The sequence below is a fragment of the Cygnus olor genome, chromosome 2 (genome assembly GCF_009769625.2).
Source record: "Cygnus olor isolate bCygOlo1 chromosome 2, bCygOlo1.pri.v2, whole genome shotgun sequence".
Lineage (NCBI taxonomy): Eukaryota > Metazoa > Chordata > Aves > Anseriformes > Anatidae > Cygnus > Cygnus olor.
Window position 1 is genome coordinate 29,482,515 of NC_049170.1, and position 20,197 is coordinate 29,502,711.

General features: G+C 40.6%; 1 protein-coding gene across 1 annotated transcript; it reads left to right on the forward strand.

The window, feature by feature from the left end:
* The first annotated feature begins 9,586 nt into the window (after positions 1-9,586).
* LOC121064575 (von Willebrand factor D and EGF domain-containing protein-like) lies at positions 9,587-18,965 on the forward strand. Its single transcript, XM_040546254.1, has 5 exons — positions 9,587-9,839; positions 13,191-13,286; positions 15,977-16,081; positions 16,851-16,946; positions 18,542-18,965. Exons 1-5 carry the CDS (start codon positions 9,587-9,589, stop codon positions 18,649-18,651), a joined length of 660 nt encoding a protein of 219 aa, XP_040402188.1. The 3' UTR covers positions 18,652-18,965.
* Positions 18,966-20,197: the final 1,232 nt, after the last annotated feature.

The window sequence follows — 20,197 nt, forward strand, 5'->3', positions numbered from 1 at the left end:
GCATCAGCCTTGTGTTCTTGTGTAATGAAAACAAACAAACAAAACACTTTTAATGGTGAGTCAAACACAACTGATGCTTCATATCGATTACTGGGCATAAAGATCAGTATGAATTGTGCCTGGAACACTGGAGTGAGCTGGCCGAGGAGGGAAGCAATGGCCCTGTTTTTGTGATCTTCAGCCCATCTGATCCTCTGAGTGCCATTAAAAAGAAAGTGAAATGGAAGATTTACAACTTACAGAAAGAGCGTGACTGCTTTGTTACCATATTCCTTGCAAATACGTATTGATTTGCGTTTGCAGGGCTGGCTAATTTTAAGGTGTCAGGGCAGTAGGATACCAAGTTTAGAAGTTCTAGGAGAGAGCAGAAACAAAAGTTTTTTCCTTTACTTCATAGACCATGCAGTCTATTTTAGGTCATAAGCTAATACGGTATAAAGCATGAAAATATCAGCCCTGAAAGAATCAAGTTGATCACCTTCTAACAGTGAATTTTCTTAAAATTGCACTCCACATTAACTGGCCTGTATTATAACTTTGCAAATCAATGGTAAAATTGGCATCTCCCACTGAAGTATTTTTGTAAACTGCTATAGTCGACCAATATAGGATGTTAGAAAGAATCCCATGTTTCCAAACATGAGCAGATACACGCATACAAAAGGAATGTTACACATATTTGCATAAACAATTGATAGTTCTTGAAAGATTTTGCTGGTAAATATTGTTAACGGCATGTTTGTCACCTGCTGTTGCTGTGGTGAAATACAATGATTGATTAGAAGTAATTTTTATCATTTTGAACTGCTGCCACCAGACACAATTCTAAACAGGGGATGGAGATATGATTTTATTAATACCATCAGAGTATAATATTTACGTTGTTTTATTCCATTCTGCTGGGGAGGGGGGTGTCAGATTCCTGATGACAGTTTGACAAAAAGACAATGTTAAAATGGGGAAGGTATGTTCTAGCATTGTCTACTCTCCTCTTTTAAGGCAAAGGAGATGCTAAGTAATGCAGGACTAGACCTTGTCATCACTGAAATCAGTAAAAATGAAAGATTTCAACATTAATATTAACCATTGCGTAAGGGAAGAGGATGTCTTACAAATTGTAGAATCAAGGCTGCTTTTCAGATTTCATTTTTTTTTTAACTTTTATTATTCTCTTTTCCTAAAATATGACATAGTGCATACATCCAGTCTACCTAGAAATCTGCAGTCAGCAACAGTAAGTTTGGAAGCAAAATCATCTTACACATAAGTAGTGTGATCTAAAAGTGCTAAGCAGCTGGGCTTTTATTGGGCTTATTTTCACCAAATTTAATCAACAAATGCTATGTTTTCAGTTGTCTGAAACACTTTTTTTTGAGCTTGTTTCCAGCCAGAGTGGTGTCTGCAGGAGTCTGCACTCCTCTGCTCAGCATTATATATGTGGTACAGCATCCATTATACAGCTATAGGTGGGATCAGCATCTACAGGGTGATGTGATTGATTGCTTTGTGCCAGTGGGGTGATGCAAGGGATTGCATTAGCAATGCTTGCAGATTTGCATTAGCAAATGGGGTTTCTTGTGTTCTGGAATTTGATTCAGGATTTATTGACTGGGGCTAGGCTAGAATGTCAGGCCACCTCCATCTCTGTATTCATGTGCTTGTGTTCAGAGTTGTGCAGGCATGTACAAGGCTCCCCTGTTATAAAAAAGTGAAATTAAGGACTGCATTACCTGCCCTAGGAGCTCAAAATACAGACACAAAAAATAACAGTTTAAAAATTAAATAATATTTTTTAGAAGTTGGCAGAAATTAGGAAGCTTCAAGAAGTTTATCCGCTTGAGTTTCCTGGGATTGTATTCTTGAGCTCTTTTTCGCAGCTATTAGGAATTAGAAATGCTTTTAGAGTTGAAGCTACTCACAGGGTTCCAGAATCTGAAGACTTAGGCAAAACACACAACAAAAACAGCTGTAAAAATCCTTCACAATTGGCGGTATTGTAAATATAAAAATATCCCAGTTACTACTAAACAACAGGTAGTAAGTCTTCGCAGTACATATAGACAAAAGCATCCATCAGAGTTGGTGCCCATCAAGGGGCTCAGCTTAAATGCAGGCACAGAGATCTGAGATCAGCTATTAAGTGGGCTGCTCAAAGACAGATGGCTATAACAAAGATCATGTTTCTTTGTGTGTGTGTGTGTGTGTTAAATGTTAAAATGTCCTGTATTCCTGGATCTATTCACTTCTTCCTCCCGTTATCCACACACAAATGAGTCAGAAGGCCTGCTGTCCGCACTGGGGCCTGCCTCCCAAACAGTTCTTTCAGTGTGCCAAGTGCAGTACTTGCGGTTGTGCAGCCTGAAAATACACTAATGTTGTATTTTAGTGAAAAAGACGTGTTTTGGTTCCATAGTTTCACCAGGCTGTGGTACTAATGGTATTCATCTGGTCGTGTAGGTCTATGTTAACTAATTTTCATTGATACTAGTGGCCATTTCACTTGGTTGGTTGGCTAACATGAATTTTAATTCAGCATCAACCTGATTGCCCTGATGTTAAAGACCTCGGTTGGCAACTCTTCTCAAGTTTCTTGGGCCCAGATTCGAGACATGTGATCCTTTGGCATGATCATACCTGTGCAGGCTGGAAAGATATCTACTGTGCTTAAGATGAAGGATAGCTTTCTTTAGAAATAAACTATTACTTGACTTCTTTCTTCTTTCGCAATCATTTCCTGGCCAAGCTTTCACAGATCATATGAAATGTTTGGTGCAAGTTTCAAATCATGTCAGCACGTCTAAAACAAACAAATAATACCACATATATCCCAGCTTTGCTGTTAGTTCTAAATGGGAGTTTCCTAACAACTTTCTATTGCCTCAGCATTTGTAAAAAGGTTGTGTTATTTAACTGTCCCTCAGGAGTGCTGTGAAAATTAGCACAATCAGGCAACATCGATAATGAACTTTAAACTTGTCAAGTGCTGCTAAGATTCTAAGTATCATTTGCTATTTGTCTGAGTTACCACTTTATTTGTTCAGAGGTAGAATTAAGATACTGCGACTTAATGATATGAAAACCATGAAAACATGTATTAAACCAAATTTATTAACCATCAGCTGCCAAACTAAAGTCTTCTCTGTTTGTGGACAGTAAAGAACTGATTGTACTTTTTTTTTTTTTTTTACTTTTTTTTTTTGGTTTTTAATAAGGCAGCATTCACAGTGCTGATGTTTTGAATGAATTCCAGCATGAGTAATTACATCCTACCATATCTAAATATCAATTAGACATGGTCTTTTTTCACTCATTTCCTGTTCCACATTGCTGGGTTGTGTTGCTGAGCACTGTTGAACAGTAGGCACATTCACCCTAAAGTTGGCAGCATTTTTCTGGCAGACAAAGTGATATCTTTATGACCCGAGGATGAGTCTCTGGATACTTCCACAGACACTGGTTTTGCTCCGGGGCAGCTTGAGTGGTGTTACTTTGGCTTACATCTGCATAAGAGTGTGTAGGGATTATGGTACAATAATAGCTATATAAATACCAAATGATTAATAAAATTTGATACCTACTGTGGACAGATGATGGGTATAAAGCAGAATCCTGTAAGGCACAGATTTAACTTCTGGAACGATATAAGATTCACTGCTCAATAGTGGGGCAGGAGAAAAAACCTGTCTCAATTAGTATTTACTCTTAGGATTTTCCTCAAGTTCATCAGGAGGAATTGTGAATATGGGCTTTCCACTTCAATTAATTTACAGAACATTAGGTCCCTGGTATTTGTACTGTGTTCAGTGATGTGGTATCTAAGTTATACTCAGTAGTTACACCAAGTGCTATTCAATTATTCTTTTCATTGGATATTATGCCAAAATTTTTTGAGGGCAAAACATAAGATTCAGTGAACAAAAAAATTGTTTATTTATGAGGGACATGGTTGAGAGCCCTCAAGTAGTGAGGAAATCAAATTCTTTTCATTTGCTTGTGAGCTCACTTCAGCACCTCAGCAGAGTATATTAAAAAAGGACTATTTCCGTTTGACTTCATAAAATACTGAGCCTTTTAAACTCCACGTCAAAATTCAAGGTACTTGGCACCTTGCAATATCATGCCCTGCTGGGATGTAGGGCCTGATACCACAGTGTTGAAGACAATGGGGAGACTTCTGTGTGGCTCCAAAGGAAACTGCATGAAATGTCTAGGAGTTTCAGTTCATCTGGACTTTGATCTTTAGGAGTCATGTCCATATATGAAAGACAGATTTTGTTTCCGCTGAAGCTGATGGGTGTGTGCTTTGCTCGGCACCTTTCAGGTGGTGCTTAGGACACTTACAGAACTGGGCTGATCTTACGACCTAAACTATGAGCAGAAAATTCTTTACTACAGTGAGACTGGGCTCAGCTTTCAAAAGGAATAAAATGGGATGGTCTTTGTGTAAGCACTTGGTCCTTCCTTGTGGAAGCGACTAACCAAGGTGATGGGCAGCAGAAGATTAGGGCCTTGTTTTATAAAATTGCAACTTTGAAACAACACTTTGTGAAATCACATTAAGAGCCACTGGCCTAACTGCTTTGTAGAAATGGAAGATGTCTTAGCTTAGACATCACCAAACACCTCCACGAGATGGAATTAAATTCAACTGTAACCTTAATTCCTTGTTGGAAGTGGAGCTGTTTGCAAGGGAAAGAGACAAGCCTTGAATTTTTTGCTCAGTAAACATATAACAGGTAAAAAAATAAATTATTTTCCTGATAGGTAATTTACATCCAGAGTTCAAACAATGGAGTAGTGATGGAGTGACCTTGGCTTGCCCAAAACAGAGATTGGAAAAGTATTAAACTGTTTGTACTGAGCGTGGCTGGTCTTTTAACAATACTCATGTATTGCTCGGGGATACCCAGAGTCTCCAGGCACAAATTTATTCTTCACTATAATTGGAAATGCCTAGAAAAGGTGACAGTGTGAGAGATTTATAACTAATCACAACAATTGAAGTGTTCATTCTAAAATACCTCGCTAACAGATTACCACTTCCATGTTTCTATCTCGTAAACAATATAAATCTGTGAACAAGGATTTCAGCACACTTCAGCCTTATTATTGGTTAAACATCACATATAGCGAGTTTGCCATTACATGAAGAAAATTACTTATTCTAATAATTGTTTCAAAAGTTTCGTAAAGGGCTGGCATCCTTTGGAAGAATATATTTGTTTGAGATAAATTAGGGCTTCATATCATGAAGTGAGGTCTAGATGCACTAATGGAGATAATCTACATGCAATCCATGCAGGCCCTTAATTTTAAATGCCAGTAAGAGGTGTGCGTGCGCATGCTTGTACAAATATAACTTCTGTTCACCTAATTCATACGTGGGCATGTTTGAAAATAAATTCATATATCATTGTCTGTCTTTCAGCAGAGTTATACTGGCTTTTGTATTTATTTTTCAAATACCTCCATGGCCCAATTGCAGTGAGAGACAGACCAGTATGCCAACTGTCAACAAATAAGACTGATGTTGGTCATAAGTTGCTATTATCTGAAAGATCTGGCAGGGGTTTGAGTTGGGATACAGCTTTGAACACTGCTACTTAACTGTGTCATTACTTGATGGCTCGTCTATAAATGATAGAACGATGATCAAATTATGCTGAAAGGTACTTATACATGTGCATATTAATTGTGATGCTATACTGATATACAAAGTGCCAGCTCTGTATATCTGGATGACACGTTATTAGAAATAATTAAGTACAGCACTGAGTCCAGATGTAACAGTTCAGCTGTGATTGTGTCAGTGCTTTGAAATTGCACATACTGCACAGTGCTGGGAAAGTAGCTAGCTGTATAACACCTCCTAACACTACTTCCCACCCCAGTAAATCTACTTAATTAACAAACTAATCCTGCTTTATTATTGTGTAGCACCACAGTGCAATTACCCTCTAAAAATTCATATCCTGCTTTCTAGGCTTACCATTGTCTTACAAGTCAGTACTTTTGAGAGCAAGTTGTGCTGTACCATGGCTGGCCGACCAATAAAATGTGAAGTTCTCTGCTAATACAATGTAATAAGTCCTTGAAAATAGGCAAGAGATATGTGCGTGTTCTAGGATGGTGAGAAGTGGGGTTCTCATGGAATTGTGGGAGAGCCCAGCCTTGTACCTACCTCGCCTTACATGGAGCAGAATCCCAACTCCACATGAGTATCCTCATTCCTGCAGCATGTCGCTGAAGACCTTAGCTTGGGTTATAATGCAGGTTTGATTTCATCCCTGTATTCTCTAGACTGGAGAGCAGTGCCCCTGAAGAGGCAGTTAAATATTGCTATCTATGATGCAGGTAGACATCAAAACAGAAGGATTTAGATGCTCCTTCCTCTACTGCTTAAATAAGCAAGAGATGAGTCTCTAAATGTTGCAGTTCTAAAACTGTGAAATGTGAACTCTACTTAGCAACTTCAATAACCATCTTTTCTTTTTTTTTTTTAAATCAGATTGTGCTTCTAGGAATAAAACATGTCTGATACATGGTGACATTTCTGTTTTCAGTGAGAGCCTCTGTTAACGTGACACAAACCCTTTAAAATGCAGACATGCACTCAGCAAATTTGATAAGCCCTGAGATGAATTTAGATGCACAAAGATGGTGAAGCAACCTAATCCTTCCTACAGAAGATAATGTTTAAACAAATTTCTTTCATTCAATGAAAAACCTGGGCAAGCTTATTTAATATAATCTTTGCATTTAATTAGCTCTGCTGAAGGAGTACTTACCATATTTCAAAATACGATTTATTTTCTTTTGTATTAATTATTTTAAGATCCTCAAAGGAAACCTGGAGAGAGAGGTGGGAAAAAAAGACGGAAAAATGGAGTTGGGGGGAAGGCTCTTAATTAATCTGAGCCATCAGAAGTCATCTTTTTGGAATAGGGTAGATGGGATATGGGATTGAAAATAAATAGTACTTTAAAAGTCAGACTCCCTACATGCATAATGAAGAATACTCATTAAAACGCAAAAAGAATTCTGTGTGAATGAATTGTTGCTAGGCATTGATATAAGAAATGCACGCTTACACGCTAAACTGTCATATGGAGAAAAGTCAAAAATAGAAAAATAATTCTGTAAAGAACTCAATATGGTCAAAATTATTGGCAGAACTCAAGGAAGTGTAAAATTGTGATGTACCCAAAGAACAATATACCCCAGAGTCAATGTCTCCATTCTTTCTGTATCTTTTTGCTGTTGCGAGGTTAGCATAAACAAAGCTATTCCTTTTGGGAAGAATTTATTCCTCAATATAGTTCTAGCAAGTAATTTTACCGAGAGTGCTATAACTGCACAATCCAATTACCCTCATGCTTTCAAGAGGGAACAGTGTACAAACTGTGTACAACAGTATACAAACAGGAGACCCTGCTCTCCTCAACACAACTGGAACTGCAATATGAACAGCATTTTGACATTTTTTTATTCTAGATGTCATATTCTGTTAATTTGCTAACTTATAAACAAGCAATTAAATCACTTTTTTTTTTTTTTCCTGCAGCATCAACATTACACCAAGGGGTGTTTGCAACTTTGCACTGCACAGGATGAATGTAATTGTATGTGTATTGGTATCATCTAAAAGTTGCTATGGTTGCCTGGGTACAAGCAAGAGGAGAATTGTGCCCATTTTAGGCAGTTATTTAGTATTGTACTTACAGGCTTCTCTTGTTTAATCATTTAACATGTCACTTTGTTCCTTGAAAAGCTAAATACGGTCTTGTAAATATCATATTACACTCACCTTAATTTTTGCAAAAAGCCAGACAGTGCACTATATTAGCAACAGAATTGCCTTATATTTTAATCCTTCTAGGAACTGTATGTTCCAAGTACAGGGATGAAATCCAGTTTTCCAACAGAAACAGTATATATATTTTTTTCTTTTTATTCTATCAAGCAATTACACAAACTTTAATTTCCAATTAAAGTGAACTCACTTATTAGGCAACAAGTCATGCTGTTTTATGCCAGTCACAAAACTAGTTGGAAGTCAAATCTCACTGGTTAAGTAAAGCTTGTTTATTTTTCTCTAGTTCTACAAGATGCATGAGGTTTATTTCACTTTTCTGTACACAATTTGTATAAATGTTTTTACTATCCTTTTATTGCCATTAGTCAATAAAGCTCCCCTGAAAAAAATCCCTTGGGCTTGATCTTGGCATTGAAAGTATTTGCTTTCTCTGGGAATTACTTAAAGTGATAGGACGTGCTTATGAAAGATGGGAATAAGGAGGGGAAAAAAAACCAACTTTCTCATCATTTTTTCCCCCATGTTCTTGCAACTGAAGATAAATATTTGAAATATTGCTGTTTGATTTTTTTTTCCACAAAATTTTATCCAAACAATACATTCCCAGAGACTGCATGTTGGTTGAGGAAGTAGCTTGAAAGTCATTTTCCTTCTGTTTTTCCATCTGCAAAATGGCAGTGAGTTTAATAACTCAGCCCTCTTTCTCCTTCAAATTCCCTTTCAAATGCTGTCATAGTATCCACGTCTGATATTGACTTTCAAGATGAAAGTGAGTAGAAGCTAGGGTTTGTAGTCTAGAAGAGGCAGGATGATCAGTCATATTACAAGAGCTGCGGCTACAACTTAGAGATGACAACTTAGAGATGTCATCCTGAGAACAGGTGCAATGGTCAACAAAAGGCATGGTTCATGGTAAGATGGGCTCACCTGAACTGCACACAGCGTAGTCCACCTGGTAGCTGCTCAGTCATTAAACTCTTTATGTGGTGGCTGTGTATCTCTCTCAAAATATGGGTATATAAAGGAAGCTGTGGGGAGCTGGGGGTCAGCCTCTTCTCACAGGTAACTAGTAATAGGACTAGAGGGAATGGCCCCAAGTTGTGCTGGGGAGGTTCAGGTTGGGAATTAGGAGACGTTTCTTCTCAGAAAGAGGAGTCAGGCATTGGGATGGGTTGCCCAGGGAGGTGGAGAAATCACCATCCCTGGGGGTGTTCAAGGAAAGGTTGGACCTGGTGCTTAGGGACGTGGTTTAGTGGGTGACATTGGTAGTAGGGTGATGGTTGGACCAGATGATCTTGGAGGTCTTTTCCAACCTTAATGATTCTATGATTTAGCATTGGCCATCCAGCTTCACGAGCACTGGGTGACATTCTGCAGGCAGGTCTCCGCTTTAACAACACTCCCTGGTTTGAAAGAATTTCATCAAGCCATGGGTTTTTACACTTGTACTGTCCCAAAGAGTAGGGGTGCAAGACCTCATCCCTGCTCATTTAGGAAGTCCAGGAGGTGCCAAAGGAGCCCTGTGCTAGCGGGCCCGGCACTATTTGGGGGGTCGCTTAGCTCCCCAGCTGCGGGGCCCAGCCTCCGCCCCGCGCCCCTCACAGGCAGCCGGGGGTGTGTGAGACCGGCTCGGGTGAAAGGGTGAGGAGGAGGAGGAGAAAACTGACAGGGGGAAAAGCGAGGGGGGCGTGCATGAGCGGGGGGAGAAAGGGGAGTGAGCGGGAGCGGCGGGCGGCGGAGCGGAGCGGGCCGGCGGCGAGCTGCCGGGCCATGGCGCGGCGGGCCGGGGGCGGCGGTGGCTGCGGTGATGGCGGCGGGGGGGTCCCCCGGCGGCTGGTGCTGTGGCTGGCCCTGTGGGGGCTGTGGGGCGGCGGCGGTGCCCAGCCCGGCCGGGGGACTGCCATGCCCTGGGGCTGGGGCCCGGCGGCGGCCTGCAGCCCCCGCTGCCTGCACGGTGGGCTGTGCCTCGGCAACGGCACCTGCCTCTGCTCCAAGGGCTACGAGGGCGAGCTCTGCCAGCACGGTAACGGGATGGGGCCGGGGTGCGGGTGTGGGGATGGGGTTCGGGTGTGGGGCAGGAGGGGGCTGATGTGGGGTGGATGGAGGCAGGGTGAGGGGAACGGTGCTGAGGGCGCAGCCGGCAGTCAGCAGGTGGGTGAAGAGGCTCGCTTGGGTGTGAAATGGTGGTGCCGTCAGCGGGTCGCGCTTTATCGTCTGAAGAGCCTTTAAATACCTGTTTGTTGAATAAGCTTCCGCATCGCCTTCCCTTTGCCGTTTTCTCTGAGTGTAAACCCCCCTGGGCAAGGGGTGATGCCTTTGGAGGGCTGACGGCTGTCTGGACCTGAGCAACGTTAGGCGGTGCTTCCGGGTGGGGTGAGATGAGTGCTGAGGAAAAGGTAAAAATGTGTGTAGAAAGCAGGTTGTTTGCTGGGTCCTCCGTTTGTTCAGAGCACGCCATGCTCATAAAAATACAGGAGCTTATTTCCTAGATATAACCTTACCTACGGAGTTGCTTGCACACCCCGTTTCTGTGGTGGGTAAGTTGGGATGAACGGAAAGGTCTGTTCCTGCTGGTCTCCAAGGGGAGATGAAGTATTTCTGAAAGTGTTGCTCAATGCACAAAATGCTAGCGAGAAGAGTTTCAATTTAAACCCTGTTTAGTGTAATGTTCCCAATTTTTAATTGTTTTCTTCAAAAGTTGAACTCTAGAGTACTGTGGCTAATAATTGCTACAACTCAGTATCAGGAGAAGCTCTGTTGCCTTATGTCTTGTCCTGTAGGAAGAGGTAATGCAATTTGTACTTTATTTCTCCTAGTTCTCAGTGCACTTCATCTAAAATGTCATTCTTCTAAACTTTGAAATGGGATGCGTCAGGGAGCGTCCTGAGCCACTTCTGTGACAGGTGCTGAAAATTTCACCTCGTACTGCAGTCACTCGGGGAGCGCTGGTTTATGGAGAACCAGGGTTAGCGGGTGGTGGGTTATGGTGCCCGGTAACACACTGCGTAGTGGGGATGAGTAGCAGTGCCGTGAGAGCTTTTTCCAGACAAATGTTGGACTCTAGCCCTGCTTGGCTTTAGTGGAGGTGTGAAAGATCATCAGAGACACAGGTTTATTTATGAGCTAGAGTGGTGAACGATCTGCTATTGTTAAGGGAACCACTGCTTGCTCCGATAAGGCCATCAATGGAGAAAACAACTGTGAAGAAATGAGACCTCATCCCTTGCTCTGTCAAGAAAACCCACTGAGTTAACTTCTTATTTTCCTCTTCTTGCTCACAGAAATCATAGAAATGAAAGATGGGACATGTCCATCTGACTCTGTGTGCGTGGTGGGGTTGTGGGGTTGTGCTGTGTTTTTTATGTTAATACCATGGTCTTGAAATAGTGGGGTAAAAAAAAAAAAAAGTGCTTGTGATGTCTCTAGTCTTCCCTGACTGTTGAGAAAATACAGATGGAAAGGAGAAAATCTGTCATTTAAAAAAAAAATCCAGTGTTAGGAAAAAAAAAGTTATTTTTTCGTTGCTTTTAAATAGATGGTCTTCAAACTCTAACTGGAATTTGTGGTTGCAAGCTAAATGGATATAATAACATGCACAGATCCTTGTTCAGTATAGGCTGTGAAATAACCGAACCTGTGGAATTGCAAAACATGGACATAATAGAGGGAAAAACTTGAGCAAGACTCTTCCTAGTGCAATTCTCTCTGGTTGAGTGGATTTCTCAGAAGAAGAGTTTTACTGCTTAGCCTTCTTGCTCCACGTGGGATTGCAGTGACATGCCAGGCAAGCATGTTGTGGTGGCAGGTTCTACCTGTCCTGAGAGCTCACTGGTCACTGGGATATTGCAAAATACTTCGGGGTGTTTTTAGCATAGCTTTTATTCTAGCGAGAAGCTGCAGATCAGATTCCTCCCGTGTATTGGAGATACAGCCTTGCTTATTCTGGGAAGTCAAAGAGCAGTTGCTTATATTTTGGCAAAGTGTAAAACGAGCATAAGGAGAAGATGTGCAGTTTGTAGGCTGCAGATTTCAGGACAAAGTTCTTTCACGCTACCCCAGCTCAGTATTGAAATGCCTTCTAAAAGGTGTTTGGCTTATGGAGAGCTTTCAGCTCTATAAATTCTATAAATACACAGAAACATAGAATCACTCAGGCTGGAAAAGACCTCTAAGTTCATCTAGTCCAACCTTTAGTCCAACCATATGGGAAAGTATCTGCCTGTCCAAATGGTAATAGTTAGCAGATGAGAATAGTGGTGTAGGGTTCCAGCACTGCATAATACACAGAGCTGTGCTTTTGGGATCTCATTGCTATTCTCCTGGTTCCTTTCTGTTGCACACCAGCTCTTCCCTCTTGCTGTTTTCTTCATGTAAGTGGTGTCAGATTTAACTGTTAGGTCGTCGGGGCAAAGATGCTCTCTTGCTCTGTACGTGACTCCACAGTGGTATTCTGATACTGATGTTAGTATGGTTTTTTAGCATAAATAAAATAAGCCTTATAAAACTGGGGGAAAAAAAAAAAAAAAAAACAGAGAAATAGAATTTTCCCGAGGTGGAGATATTTTAATTTATGGCATTTCCAATGAACTGAAAGCATCTAGTAAAACAGTTAAGTGGTGCTGAGTGCTGAATGTTCTTTTCATACGTGTCTGCATCCTTTATTTGCATGCAATATTCATTGTGCAGATATTAATGTATTCTTCAGTTGGATTTTGCCCTGATGTTGCCACCAAGCAGTGTGGTGTTACTCAGTGCTTACTTTTTTCCTCTTCGTCAAGACTTCTCACTCATCCAGTCAAAAGACAAAGCAAAGTCATGCAGAGAGCTCATCTCGCACCTGTAGGTAATTCAGATCAGACTCTCTGAAACACATAGCTTCCTAAAATTTGGGTGTGAATAAATGTGTGTTTTCTCAGAAACCAGAGGTGGCTGAGGAATGATTTATGAAAATCCTAGCAAGGATTTGCAAAATTGAGCTTCTTATTCATGCCTTAAACAACACATCCAAGCTGCTGGCAATGAAAGAGTTGTGGAATCTAGGATGGCCACAGATGCTTTTCTCCCAACAAATGATTTAGTTATGACAGAAGTTACATCCATCTTGGGTGATTTCTAAATGGGCATTTCAGACAGGTCTTTGAGAGGCCAACTGAGGAAAAAAAATAAAAATAAGAGAGTGACAAAGAAGGAAGTGATGACTTATCTCTCTGTGCATGGAAACTTTTTCATCGGCAGTGTGGGATGGCAGAGCAAACGTGTCTTAGGAAATGTGAAGACAAACTGAGTACTCACAGGCTAAAATAATGCACATTTCTCATGTACTTAAGTATTAGCTTTGGTAAGCTTCACCAAGGTTTGTTTGTCTTTCTTACAGCCACGTGTTATCCAAAATGCAAAAATGGTGGGGAATGTCTGAGGCCTGGAAAATGCAGATGTCCACCCGGTTATGGGGGTAGATACTGTCATAAGGGTGAGTAAAACCCAAACAAGTGATAGCTTGGAAACACTCCAAGTTTGAAAACAGACAAAATGGATTTGGGACTTCTCAAGTGCAGGCTTAATGCTCTTTGAAATAATGACCTTAATTTCTTAGACCTCTGACTGTACTGTCAAAAAATGTACATCCTAGAGGATCTGTGTGCTTGCAGGATAATAGTGTGGAGTATATGTATTTGTTCTTGTTTGAGAATTTCTTGTGAGAAATTGAGAGAATTTTCTCCCTTGTAAGTGCATTGTTTATGTGTTTGTAAATATTTTGTGTTTTAAATGCTGTTTAGCTGTAGAGCAGACTTTTTTTTCTAATTAATTTCATCAGATGATTTGTATAGATACGTATTTCAGTGTTAGGTGTTTGAAACTTTTATGTACCTGCAAGATAGTAATGCTGAGGGCAAGCTGCTAAAGTTACAAGTAGCGTTGTGCTGCTGATAGGTAAGGGGAGATGGCAGAGATGAGGAGTAACAAAGACCAATTTTTATGGTTTTGTGAAGCCTACTGAATATATGCACAGGTTGGAAAAGGTGATCCAAGAAAACGTTGTTTTGTTATGAACTCACCAGACTACTGGTATAACTCCTGAGCTCTGCGATAAAAGGTGAAGCAAACTTCAAAACAGTTTAAAGGGAAAACAACGTAGTAGGCAGGATATCCCAACAGAGTGAAGGAAAAGAAATCTTTGTTTTTCTTTCGGCAGAAAAGGCTCTGTGTATCGCTTGAAAACTTGCCAGGAGTTCTCTATGAAGAGGTACTGTTAAGTTAGTTTGGCTGTTGTCACCATGCTAAGAACTTGCTAAGCATTCTTTCTAACTGCAGTCGGAGCAGCCAGAAGCACCTCGCTGGATTCTCTGCTTATTCTTGGTGTTTATTCCGTGGGCATTTGCTGTATTTCCTTCCTAATGTTAAATAGCTACCAGAGCTTACTTGAAACATAACCTAATGTGGACTTGGGGACGAACTTGACTGGCTTCTGCAGCTCTCTGAAGCCTTGCTGCTGTTGGGTTGTCTGTGGGGGTTTTGGTATTTCATGAAGAAAGTGTGACCTGAGCTTACCTAGCATGGTGACATCTAAGTTTACTGAACCTTAAATCATAGCTCTGGGATGTTAACTAGGTTGAATGGGAATTCAAATGCTAGTGATAACACTTTAATGTCAAAATTGTTAACGTTATAGACAAATGAGAAAGATAAGGAGCTGTCTTCTAATGAAGATCTGTATAACAGTAATGTGTAATGCATTGAGAAATTACCATTCATTTTGAGTAGATTTTACAGTATTGACAGCAATGAGGTGAAGTGGAGCATGGTCAGTTTTGTTTTCCAGCAATAGGGGGTGTGTGTGTGTGTGTATGTGTGTACATATATATTATTTCTTTAAAAACAGCTGAAAGCATATGTTGATAGGGTCTATGTGGAAGCGAAAACTTGACCTTCTCAGAAGAGTCTGAATTGGAAGCAACGTGATAGATACTACATGAACAGAAAAAGCAGAATAGGGAATTGGTTTATGTTGTTACCATAGGCTAGACTTGGATCTCTATCCAAGCAAATGTGCTGCTTGTGTTTTGTGTGTTCTCCCTGTGGGGCAAAGGATGTGCTTGTGGTCACCTGTAAGGTGCAGTATTGTGGCTTACAGAGCCTGGATGTGCAAACCTGCTGTGAAGAGCTGTGTGCTATTAAATACGTCAGCTTACACTGTGTGGTAAAGAAATACGAAAATAAGCTCTGAAGAGCTTTTCTAGCTGTGCTAGAGTAAACTTGTGGGCCCTTGCATATTCAGCCTTTGTGCCAAAAATCTGTTAGCTGAGTTCATGCTCAAAACTGGTGGTAGAAGAGGGATTTAAAGCTTTTCCTAGGAAGCATCAAGCAGGCGTCCTGACTGTCCATCATTATAATGAAAGGTAGAAGCTTTTCTCCCGTAAAGTGAAGGTGCTGTATACATTTACATTCATTCTTGTGGAAGGATGCATTTGATTGTACGGAACAGCGATTATGCCGTATTTCAGAGATGATAGTGCACTATGCAGTTGATACCAGTCATATGTCTGGCATAAATAATGCTTCATTAATTAGCCCTTCAGGGCTTTGACATGTAGAACAGTTCTGAAATGAGGAGACTTGCTTAGCTGACCTTTGGTAAAGCATCACTCAGCTGCATTATAGTCATAGGTTTATTTGTCAAAGTAATATCCCCTTCTCTTCTTGCTCTTGTTATGTGTAGGAACGCTCAGGGAAGGAAATATGTGAATTCTTGGCCACGTGTTGCTGACTTACCAGCTGTGATTTGGCTAGATCGATAACAATGTGCATGGCAGTAGTTACGGTGGTGTAGCAGCTGAACATTCGGTTCAGTTATTTGAGGGTGGGGAGGCACCGCAATTTTGTGCCATAACCATAATCGTACTTGTTAGTTGGTACTCTCAGGTTAAATGCTCAACAAGCGTTTATGCACGTGCTTAATTTTAACTGCGTGGTGGTGGATTGGCATGGTTCCGTCATCGTTGCTAACTTCTGATGGAGCTGTGCCTTGCTATGAACAGTCAAAATCTTAGTCTTTGCAGAAGTGATAAAACGAGTAGTCGATGGTAGGCCAGCTGTTTAAAGGTATCTGTTCAATTTCCTATGCTGCTCCTGAAACGTAGTGTGTATGCTGTCCTTCTGCAGTAAGCTGTGAAGGAGGCTGTCAAAATGGTGGGGAATGCATCTCTGTCAACGGGGTTGTGAAGTGCCTTTGTGCTTCTGGCTGGACAGGATCAAGATGCCAAGAGGGTGAGTATTTACACTCACACGCTTCATCTGTACCGCTTAAATGCCGACAGTCCCTAAGCCCTGTAAACAAGCCCTGATGGACTCTGATGAGAGAGCAGTAAAAACAAAAATAATTTGCTAGATACATCGTTGAAGAAGTCCCAGTTTTTTTATCACTGCATTCTCAAGAGCAGAAGCCTTACTAATTTGATTTATATTAAAAAAAACACACAACCTAAACCAAACTAAACCCTGTATTTCACCTGGGAGAAAAGTTGAAGAAACTCAGATCTCAGTTAAGATGCTTGCATTGCTTTGCTGTGAAGTAGGATGATGAGATGACGTTATCGTGGCATGGGACATACGTAGTGCGTTGTGTGTTTACATATAGAAAATGTTGATGAAAATGTAAGTGCAGTGACAAAAGCATTTTTGAAAAAATTAAGAAGCTAATAACCATGGAAATGTCATTGCACTGAAACAGAAATGAGGGACCTGCGTCGTTGGTATGTCTTCCAAAAAATAGCACGAATGATTCTGCATTAAGGTGTACATTTGTCAACATTTAAACAAAAAATCTTACACAGTGTGTTTGTATTTTTATTTATTTATTTATTTTTCATTCCCGTGGCCCTGGAAATGCCTTTAGAGTAATACCAGCTGAGCATCTGACCTGGAAGAAAATGTGTTTTGCCATTTTGATTCGTATCATCCTGAATATTTCATTCTGTCAGGATTCTTTTATATCAGTTTTATAAATCCTGCTGGCTTACCCATTCTTTCTTTCTAGCAATTTGTCCTCAAGGTTGTCGGAATAATGGAGCTTGTGTGGCTCCTGGGATTTGTAGCTGTCCAGCTGGATGGGTTGGTGGAGCATGTCACTTAGGTAAATAACTTCTGACATTTTTCTTGTATCCATTTCTCTACTTGTGTGATTTATACAATATAGTGTTTAAATCTTCAGTGCCTAACAAAGCTGCTAGAAAAGTATTTTAGAAGAGTAAATGAGAGGTTTTTCTGCATACTAGAGATCTTATGTGTATGCATAAGGAATAGGTGGCTTTTCACATTTTTCACAGAAAGACAGAGCTTTTCCACTTCAAGTAACTTCAGATTCAGTTTTGGTTGTCACCAAATTTGAAATATTTTCTGTAAACTGAAACCACGGTTTAAAGAACTAAAAATGGCCATTACAGAAATGCTAACACTACTGACATGGGCTAGAAGCTTCATTAAATTTTATGGTTGTGGAGAAGTTTAACTTGCTTGAAGTGAGCTTCAGGGATAAATTGGGAGAATCAATTCCAGGTGCTCTTTACAGCCAGCTTTCGCTCACCCTTCTATGAGGATTAGTTCTGACTGACATTCCTGCTGAACAACCACTTGCATTTTACCAAATTTTGATTCACAGAAGCAGATGAATATTGTAAAACCTTTAATCTACCTAGAGCTGCGTAGGCCTGTATGCCAGTAACAGCTCTGCCCTGATGCTAAAGGCAATAATCCCAAGATGAAAAAAGGAAAGCTTTTTGTTTGCTCTCTAGGAGACTGAGAGACAGCTCACTTAAACATTGCTTTTGATCTGGATTGGATGGGTGCAAAGTCTGTGGATTAAGTCCTCCTGCATATGAAATATTTGTGTGGCTCTGGGAGTCCAAATTGGCTAGGATTAGTTCTGCAATATGTGTATTGTCAAACAAACATTAACAAATAAATACTTCAGCGTTCCCATTTGATCAGGAAAATGCTTGTTCTTTGTATTCAATGGTGAATTGTGATAGAGCATGATATTAAAAGATAAGTACGTGACGTGCAGAGAAACTCTGAAATACTTGGTTCCACTCCCTGCACCAGGAAAAATGGTGGAAATGTTCAGGTTCTTAATGTCAGAATAATCACTGTGCCTGAACTACATAGATCTCTACCCAGTTTGACCTCTCTTGGCAAAGGCACTCATAAGCAGATTGAAGCCCTCTCATTTGTTTCCTTAACCGGTGTGTAGCTGGGGGACAACTGAAGCTGTGCCTGCTCGGTTCCCCATTGCTGTTCTTCTTTCAGAGGAGTGGGGAAACACAAGGGCAATGTGTAAGCAGCAGCAAGTATGTGGTAACTGTTTCCTCGTGGATGGGTAGATCCAAGAACTGCCTTGAAAAAAGTTTCAGCAGAAATTTTTATCGGTCCCTCACTCCCATGGAGGCATCCATCTAAAAATAGTCTGTACCTTAAAGAGCAATGGAAATGATAGTATTTTAAAAGGAGAATGGAGCATGAGTAAGACTAGCCGTACTGTGGCTGTATTCCAGTGAAGGCCACGAGGCCATAAATTGAGAGGCATTGCTTTTCGGTTCTTCCATTATGCTTTTATTTATACTGTCCCTGTGTAGTCTCCAGGGAACAATTCTGCTAGTACAGTGAGACAAAGAAGAAAAACGATCCTGTGCTGTGCAGAAGACATACTGTGTGTCTGGTGTCTCATTTCAGCTGTATGTAAACTACCTTGTCAGCATGGAGGAAAATGCATAGCTCCAAACGTGTGCAGATGTCGACTGCCCTACTCTGGTCTACAGTGTACAAAGAAAAGGAAGGAATGAAACAACTTCAGCAAAGATAAGCTGCATTTTCTTCACCATACGGAGATGAAGTCTGGGGGAGGGAGGAATTAAACATGGTAGCTAGTTGATTTCGGATAGCTTTTTGTCTTCAGTATATTAAGTGAATGCTTTTCTGTATGAAAGAGAAGTATTGCTGATTGTAACAAAGCCGTTATAAGTATCCAAGTGTGTTTAGTGTGTGGTGCACACTCCTGTGTGTAGTGTATGATTTTCTGCTGTTCTCATTTTTCTTCGTAAGCGCAAGTATTATGTCTTGGTTGATAGAGCTGACCTTTAAATAAAATTTACTCTTCAAATAAAGTGCTTCAAAATGGATCTATTCACTTCTGTTTTTTTTTTTTTTTTTCCATCTGACTAGAATTGATGTTTTAGTAGTGATGTGTTTTTAAAAAAGCACATGAAACAAAGCATCCTAATTCAGATCGTCAGAAGGGGATGTTAGTTCAAGTCTGATTTACCTTTGATAAGACGACACAGTTGCAAGAGGAAACTTGCAGAGTTTGCATGTCTGTGGAATAACAGCAAAGAGCAAAGCATTTTATTAAAACCCTGATTCTTGCTTTTTGTGTGCCTCCTGCCCCTCACCCCCAATCAGATTTGGATTTTGATCAGTTAAAGCCTTATTTAAAACAAAAAGAAAAAAAATACTTGTTCAGACAGTTCCACTGTTACCTTCTAAAAGCTTAGTCCTTACTGATACTCTGACAGAGTCCTTATCTTGACTACTTTTACTATCATGGTATCTGATTATCTCTGTACTTCCAATTTATTTCTTTTCCATATTCCAGCAATATAGGGAAATGTCTTTATCTCCATTTGGAGATGTAGATGTTGATGATTTGTTTCTTCTCAAGGTTGTGTCTTTGCAGGAGCAACGGAATGGGTGGCTACAGACTCAGAGCAAGGAAAAGCCTTATTTGCCATGAATCACCTGTGTGGAGGATGCCGAGGTTTGCCTTCGGGCCATGCTCCAGTCTGGCTTCATTTAGGTTTTGCAGTATTCTGGGAGGGCTGCAGATCTGACAGACTTCAACAGGCATTGTTCCATGGTTCAGCTGTGCTGTTTCTCGAAGGCTACAGTTGAGGAAGGTTGTGCCAAAACGTGCAAGTTGAACAAGGCAATTTTCTAAATAATGTCCAAATAAATCTTTTTTAGATTGATTTTCATTGTGTTCTAGGTGAAACGTAATTTTCAGTGTGAGAGTTTCAGCTTTGCATTATTTTGGTCTATTTGGCCATGCATTATTTTAATCCACATGATAAAATAAGATTGTATCTGTATATTCATTCTCTTATCAAAACGTACCCTTCATAGGCAGAGTGAGTTACGTGGACTTGTTTCTCCAGGGATTACAAGCTACCAAATGTTGAGCAGAAGCAGAAGAAATGGGTCATCCTCCTTTACCAAACGTAGCTAGGAGAGAGAAACAAAGCATACTGCGGGCAGAGCAAAGACTCTGTTATAGCTCACGAGGCTGCTTTTTTCTGGAACAAAGCAGTCGCTGTGCTGTGTAGGTGAGAAGCC